The sequence below is a fragment of the Blastomyces dermatitidis genome (genome assembly GCF_000003525.1).
Source record: "Blastomyces dermatitidis ER-3 genomic scaffold supercont1.6, whole genome shotgun sequence".
Lineage (NCBI taxonomy): Eukaryota > Fungi > Ascomycota > Eurotiomycetes > Onygenales > Ajellomycetaceae > Blastomyces > Blastomyces dermatitidis.
In genome coordinates, this window is record NW_025544779.1 from 3,666,822 (window position 1) to 3,673,918 (window position 7,097).

The 7,097-nt window shown below is 50.3% G+C and overlaps 3 protein-coding genes across 3 annotated transcripts in view; 1 reads left to right on the forward strand and 2 right to left on the reverse strand.

The window, feature by feature from the left end:
• The window catches only part of BDCG_06334 (uncharacterized protein), a 3,128-nt gene extending 1,376 nt beyond the window's left edge, over nt 1-1,752 (reverse strand). The window contains exon 1 of the mRNA XM_045422068.1: nt 7-1,752. Within this exon, the coding sequence (XP_045277791.1) occupies nt 7-1,157 (1,151 nt within the window). The 5' untranslated portion in view covers nt 1,158-1,752. The remainder of the gene's footprint in view (nt 1-6) is intronic.
• Nucleotides 1,753-2,032: 280 nt separating this feature from the next.
• BDCG_06335 (peroxisomal AMP binding enzyme) lies at nt 2,033-4,038 on the reverse strand (the record flags this gene model as incomplete). The annotated part of the gene is made up of 3 exons (XM_045422069.1): nt 2,033-2,197; nt 2,298-3,434; nt 3,586-4,038. 3 exons carry the CDS (start codon nt 4,036-4,038, stop codon nt 2,033-2,035), a joined length of 1,755 nt encoding a protein of 584 aa, XP_045277792.1.
• Nucleotides 4,039-5,590: 1,552 nt separating this feature from the next.
• Nucleotides 5,591-7,097, forward strand: part of BDCG_06336 (uncharacterized protein) — a gene marked incomplete at both ends in the record, with an annotated part of 2,091 nt that continues 584 nt past the window's right edge. Inside the window, 6 exons of the mRNA XM_045422070.1 lie at nt 5,591-5,776; nt 5,879-6,116; nt 6,241-6,314; nt 6,384-6,432; nt 6,528-6,651; nt 6,735-7,010. Of these exons, the coding sequence (XP_045277793.1) occupies nt 5,591-5,776; nt 5,879-6,116; nt 6,241-6,314; nt 6,384-6,432; nt 6,528-6,651; nt 6,735-7,010 (947 nt within the window). The remainder of the gene's footprint in view (nt 5,777-5,878; nt 6,117-6,240; nt 6,315-6,383; nt 6,433-6,527; nt 6,652-6,734; nt 7,011-7,097) is intronic.

The following is a 7,097-nucleotide window of genomic DNA, read 5'->3' on the forward strand; positions in this document are numbered from 1 at the left end:
TTCCACCCGAGGAATCCAACCAGTACACTCGCCTTCAAACAGCTCTCTCTTATCCGTCTCGCAATGCTAAGCTGCCTCGTTGTGGCATCTACTCCCCCAACCTCTCCCTCGCTTTCGCACCGTTGGCTGATATACTTCCACAGCTCGCCCACGGCCGCCTCCTTATGGAAGGCTAGCAACGCAGCGGTCGCGACGATGTACCAGAGCGAATTTACGCCAGTGGCGCTTTGGTCGGGTATAAGCGTGGAGAGGCGGGTGAAGTCGATGCTGCCGGCCCGGCCGCTGGGGGATGTATGTTTTGATGTTTGGTTTGTGGTATCGTTAGTGGTGTTTGAGGGTGATGATGAGGGTGATGGTGAGGATGAGGATGATGATGATGATGGTGATGACGAGGGAGCCGTGGCGGACGAAAAAACGGTTGCTGAGGTCGAACATGATCTCCGATGATGTGTTGCAACACCTTCCCGTGCCCTGGCCGACAGCGAAGGGGAGAAGGGGTTGTGGGCACCACCACTACTACTACCACTACTACTATTCCTTGGTATATGCGCCGCCGATTCTTGTTCTTGTTGTTGCTGTTGTTGTGACGTCAATACTGTCTGCCGTTCTAAATGTCCCCAACCAACAGACACTCGATCCCCAGCAACATCCCCATCTCTCACTCGTGGCTGACGCTGACCGGACGAAAAGGCCATGGCGCATTTCCGGTACAGCGCCATGAGGCTCCGTAGATATTCGTACATATCGAACTCCTGGAGCGTGCGCGTGCGCATACAGCTACTCGAATGTACGATTGCCTCTCCTGCTACTGCTCCTGCTCCTCCTCCTCTTCTTCTTCTTCCCATAGCAGTAGCAGTAGCAGCTCCAGCCTCAGCAATTAAGCCGCAGCTATTATAAGACCGTGCCGATGCGTAAATAAGTCTGTGTACACGCATAGGCACATGTACATGCACACCATGTACACCATGAAGAGCCGCAGGTGTAGGAGCGGTGGATACAGCATTAATAACAGTAGGAACAGTGCCAAACTGCCTTCCTTGCTGTTTCGCGCCCACACTCTTTATTAGCCGTGGTGGTAGTGTTGGTAGCAGCTGTAGTAGCCGCCCTCCCCTGGCCGGACGCAACGTCCGAACGAGAGGCGGAGGAGGAAGCATCATAAACAATAATTTTTGGCCGTGAGTGTATAGAACTTCCTTCTCCCGAGTCCCGACCGGAAAGCCGAAGCCAGGAACTTTGCTAAAGGATGAGCCGACCGGCCTGGCTAGCTGGCTAGCTGGCTGGCCTCAACAGGTTTTTGATCGCCAGTAGTTACCCCTTCTAACAAGTCGGGCCCCCGGCCTGGTTTCTTCAAACGCGCATGCACCCCCGAGCGGCACCGACCCCCGCGCGGGCCGAAGGGAGAGAGATAGCTGGAGCTAGGAGCTAGGAGCTGGAGATGGTGAGGGGAGCAGAAAACAATCTAGGGGTCATCCATCTGATCCCGCGATCATATCATCATCAGGTCAACAACAATGAATGAATGAATAACGAATAACTAACCAATGCGAGCGAATGGCTTCCTTTTTCCTTCCTTCCAATAATTCCCGGAACTAGCTAGCAGCTGCACTGGCCGAACATGTAGTTAAGTTACATGTAGCATGTACATGTACTCCGCATACATACTTAATTAACTTAACGTTTACCGCAACTAAGTTTATTATTAGATAAAGTAATTATATCCAAACGAGGCAAACACGCCAAGGGACAACGTTCGGCTGATCGGGAGAGCCGAGCCAAGGCCGAACGCGGACCGGGGGACGGCTTGCGGAGGACGGGGATGAGATGGTGACGTTGTTATTGTTATTGTTGGGCAGATTTGGGTTCACTTCAGATCCTGATTATATAGGATTTATGTATAACTATACAGTTTCCAAATAAAGCTGTGGAAGAGTGTATTCAGTGCTGTGCTAGGTATGTAATGTACATGTACATGTACTGTACATACAGAAAGGTAACAAAGCCAAAACCAAAAAATCTATCCCAACCACCTACCTCATGCTTTATCCGGCCAGTAGGTCTTGATGATATCCTTCTTGTTCACCTTCCCCATCGCGTTCCGCTCGATACTATCCACAAGTTTCAGCACAGTCGGTATCTTGTACGGGGCCATCTCTTCTTTCAGTCGAGTACGCAGCGGGTTTAGTTCAAGCGTTGGAGTCTGTATGATATGAAAATGAAAGCGGGTTAGATTAGAATCAAATCCACAGGGGCCGTGGGCGCAAAAAAAAAAAAAAAAAAAAAAAAAAAAAAAAACCTACCCCCTCCCGCTGCTTAACAACAGCCGCAACCCTCTGCCCCCATTCCTCGTCCGCAAGCCCCACAACCACAACCTCCTGAATCTCCTCCAACGCCAACATCTTCCGCTCCACCTCCAGCGCAGAAATCTTGTACCCACCAGACTTGATCAGATCAACCGACGCCCGCCCCTGGATGTAATACGCCCCGTTCGAATCCCGTTTCGCAACATCGCCGGTCTTGAACCACCCGTCGGCCGTAAATTCCTTCGCGGTGGCTTCCGGCCGTCGCCAGTATTCCAAAAACACGTTATCGCCCTTCACCTCAATCATTCCCGCTTCTTCCTCCTCCGCCCCCGTCGCCGCACCAACTACCTCCCCAGTTTCCCTATCGGTAAGCCGAACCTGCACACCCGATAACGGCCACCCGACACTACCATCAATCCTCGTCTCAACATCTAACCCACAGCTAATCCCCATCCCGATCTCCGTCATGCCATACCGCTCCAGTAGCACCTGGCCCGTGATCTCCGCAAACTTCGTCTTGATGGGCGTGGGCAGGGCCGCGGAGCCGCTGACGGCGAGTCGCAGCGCCTGCGCGCCCTGACGCGCATCCAGCTCCAGCTCCGTGGATCGGATGTGCGCATCGAAGTAATCCACGAGGCGCGAGTATACGGTTGGGACGGCGAAGAACATCGTCGACGATCCCTTATCGCACCACCGCTGCCAGACGACGGCGGGGTCGAATTTGGGGTGCATTTCCACCGTCGCGCCGGCGAGGAGGGTGGCTGTGAGCCCGTTTATGATCCCATGTACGTGATGTAAGGGTAGGATATGGATGAGGTGGTCGGTCGGGGTGTATTTCCATGCTTTGACTAGGCATTCTGATTGAAATATTATGTTCTTGTGGGTTGTCACGCAGCCTTTGGGATTTGAGGTTGTTCCGGAGGTGTATATCATCAATGCGCGTCTGGATTGGGGGAGGGAGGCGTGGAACGGGGGTAAGGACGTTCGAGATTCTGTGCTCCTCGCGACAAACGGGGTAAGGTTGAAAAAAGGGATATCGGGGCACGTTTCTTGGATTGCGGCTTTCATATAGTTAAACGAGGGATGGAGGATGATCAATGACGGGTCTGAGTCTGTAATGGTGTATATGATTTCCTTTGTAGGGTGAGTTGTACCTGTTATATATTTTGTTTTTTTTTTTAAAAAAAAACTAGTTGTTAGTTTAGTTGTACATCTTCTAGGAAGAAAAATGTAAAATTACGAAACAGCAAAATTGAATATATCTCCTACACAATGGCACGCATACTCCGCCAGCAGCCCATACAGCCCATTGGCAGACGACATAGTCGTATCCAGCCGGTGTCAAAAACGCAATGCGTCGCTCCTCCAAATCCCCCGTCAACACCAGCTCCAGGGACTCTAGAACCTGCTTCTTGAGGGACGAGACGTCCACTAGGAGTTGGGCGTAAGTGAAGCTTTCACCCTTGGCAGTGTCCACAATCGCGATTTTGCGGGCATCTTTCTGCGCGTGGCTCCGCGCAGCCAGCAGGAGAGGTAGCGACGGAATTGAAGCCGATTTATCATTGTTATTATTATTAGCATCAGCAGTAGTAATATTATCATCACCCGTCTTGGATTGCTGCCGTCGACTTCGGATGAATTGGAGTGTGAAGTAGGGAACGGAGACCGCTGCGGCGGCCCAGAGAGTAACGAGAGCCCAATTGTGTTGACGGTCCCTGAAGGGACTGACCAGGGACATTCTCGTAGTCGTCGTCGTCGTCGTCGTTGTAGTTATCGTTGTAGTAGTAGCAGCAGTAGTTGTTGTTATTGCTGTTGTTGGTATCTGTCTCCGACTCGCGCTTCTTCACGGAAATGTAGGCACGAAGCTGACAGCAAGCTGACGCGCTTTCTGAAGCTTTGACGTCGGTATAGACGGGGGGGAAGCTTGCTATGAGGATACAGAGTGACAGGTAACTTGGAGACGGAAGCACATTCCCCTTCTTCTTTGTATGCGCCACAGGCTGGGGAACGGGGGAGGTGGAGGGGGTTGTGAGAGGGTGTTATGCAGCGTAGATTGGATTCAGGCATGACCCGGCATACAGCACAGACAGAGAGGATGCAGAATAACAAGAATAACAAGCAGAAGAAGAAGAAGAAGAAGAGGAAGAGGAAGAAGAAGGAGAATAATAAGTGTCCACCCACTGCTGCCCAGGGTGGATGTGGAGAATCCATCTCTAGACTGACTCTTGGACGACAAGTGTGTATGTAGTAGTTAGTGTTTAGCCTCGGCTGTCAGTAATCAGACGCTCGGCGGAGCGGTATTTAAGTTATTTAACCAAGGGGAAGCTACAGCGTACATCGGAGTAACTATTTACACCTACCTACACACGCCCAGCACACTACCCGCTCCGAGACAGAAGCTCAATCCAGGGCTAACAACAACTAACAGACTTACTGCGTACTTGCAAAAAAGGAGGATGATCTACCAACCCAACATGGCCAGTCACAGCCAGAGCCCGATCCATAAACCCTGCACCGCTAAGTTAGGGGGTTAGATGGCTGTCTGGCTGAGCTTGACCTGGGCCGTGGCTTGGAGCGATCCCAACTTCTCCCCAGCTCCCGCTCTGCAGTCATCAATCACACGCGCGGATCAACAATATCGATATATTAAATCCTGCATGCCGCTTTTTAGCGACGCAATGGGACACAAAGAGCCAGCCTGCCAGCCCGTGATCTTCGCAGCCAAGATTTTAGCCCCAACCCCCCCCCCCCCAGAAACCCCAGAAACAATGGTTTGGCTGGCAGGGCATATGCGCTCATGGAAAACAGCTGCTGTCGTCCGGAGCACATACTGCTTTTACCCCAGAATTGGCCGTGTTGCGCGTGGTCGAGCCAGGCAAAGCTCGTTGCTTTTGCCCTGATTTGTTCTTTTGCTGCTGCTGCTGCTGCTGGTGGCTTGTTTTGCCATGTTCGTGGAATAGATACTCAGGGATAGTTACTCACATGTCCTGTTTAGTCCTATAGGAGCCTCTGTTTGTCGCCTTCACTTATATAAATCTTTATATAGCTGCTGCAACCCCCTCCCCTCCCCCCCTCTTCCCAGATTATTCTCGCATTCTTGTTTGCTTCTTGATTCCCGTCTGGAGCCGGCAGTCTCTCTTAGCAAATCAATAAAAATAACCCCCAGCTCGCCTCCTGTTTGACATCCGCGTCCTTTAGTACATTTACATGTACATCCCTCGGCAGGCCAATGTTTGTTCCTCTGCTGGCCAGCGCAACATAAGCGAATTATCTATCTTCCCCACTCAATCATGGCCAACACCAAATATGACGAGAAGGACGCTGTTGTCTCCGCAGACACCAGCAAGGAGACAATGGACCACAACGAATCTTTCCCCGAGAAAGGCGTGGCTGTCAATCGAGACTATGCCGGTGCCACTGAAAAGACAGATCCAGAGGAAATCCATCTGGTCCGCAAGCTGGATTTTAGAATCATGGTCTATCTTCCTCTTTTCATATTCTTCTCTTAATAAGATATTCTTTCTTACTTGCATGAGAAAGCCCAGTGGTAGCTAACATATTTATCTATGTATCTGCAGCCAATGCTGGTCTTTATGTACTTCCTCAACTATATCGACCGCAACACGCTTGCCCAGGCACGCCTAGACGATCTCGAGAAGGAACTGGGCATGGAGGGCGAATACCAATTCAACACCACCATTTCCATCCTCTTCGTCGGCTACGTTCTCATGCAGATCCCCAGCAATATGCTGATTACCCGTGTCAGACCGAGTATCTATATGAGCTCGTGGATGGTTGTTTGGTCAATTGTGTCAGGTTCGTTTACATATAACTTAACTAGCAGTTTATTTTGAAAAAAAAAAAAAAAAAAAGCAACTTTGGAATATTCGGATATTTACAAGTTCGAGATAATTTAGAAAAGAGACTAATTTCTCATCAGCTTGTACGGCCTTGGTCAAATCCTACTCTGGTATGGTGGTGTGCCGTTTCTTGCTTGGGGTAACTGAGGCACCGGTAAGTACAGATCCTATTCTCGGCAAACAAAACCACCGAGTTCTTTCTTGATCTAATGTTCGTATTTAGTTTTACCCGGGAGCGACATATCTTCTGGCCATATTTTATACTCGCAAAGGTTCATAAACATTCCTTCTTTCCTTGTATCAGGTTTTTTTACCTATTTTTCATAGACCGTTAGTACCTCCTCTAACGCCTGTGTGTTTGTAACAGAGGTTGCCGCTCGAATCGCCGTTTTATATTGCGCACAGATTCTTGCAACAGGATTTGCCGGTTTAATTGCTGCAGGTGTATTCAAGGGTCTGGATGACGCAAGAGGCATCTCGGGCTGGAGATGGTATGTTATCGCATATCGTATACCTCCAACCCTAGAAGCGATTCAGCTAAAATAACCACCCCCTTTTCTTTCCCCCCTCCTAGGCTATTCATTATCGAAGGATGCGCGACCACTGTAGTAGCACTAGGAGGCTTCTTCTTTTTACCAGATACCCCCAGCACGACCCGATGGCTCACCGCACGCGAACGTGAACTCGCGCACGATCGAGTCGAAAAGGACACAATGGGCGAGGGCAACTCACAGAAGATCCCTGTCATGGAAGGCCTGCGACAAGCGGCCAGGGACAAGCGCACATGGATCTTCTGCCTCATGCAGAATTTCCACCTGGCAGCCTGCTGCTTCAACAGCTTTTTCCCAACGTATGTTAACAACCCGGAACTCCCAACCTCCTAAATAAAACGCGCGAAAGTCAAATCTAAGCTGAAATGAACTCAGCTAACAAGAAT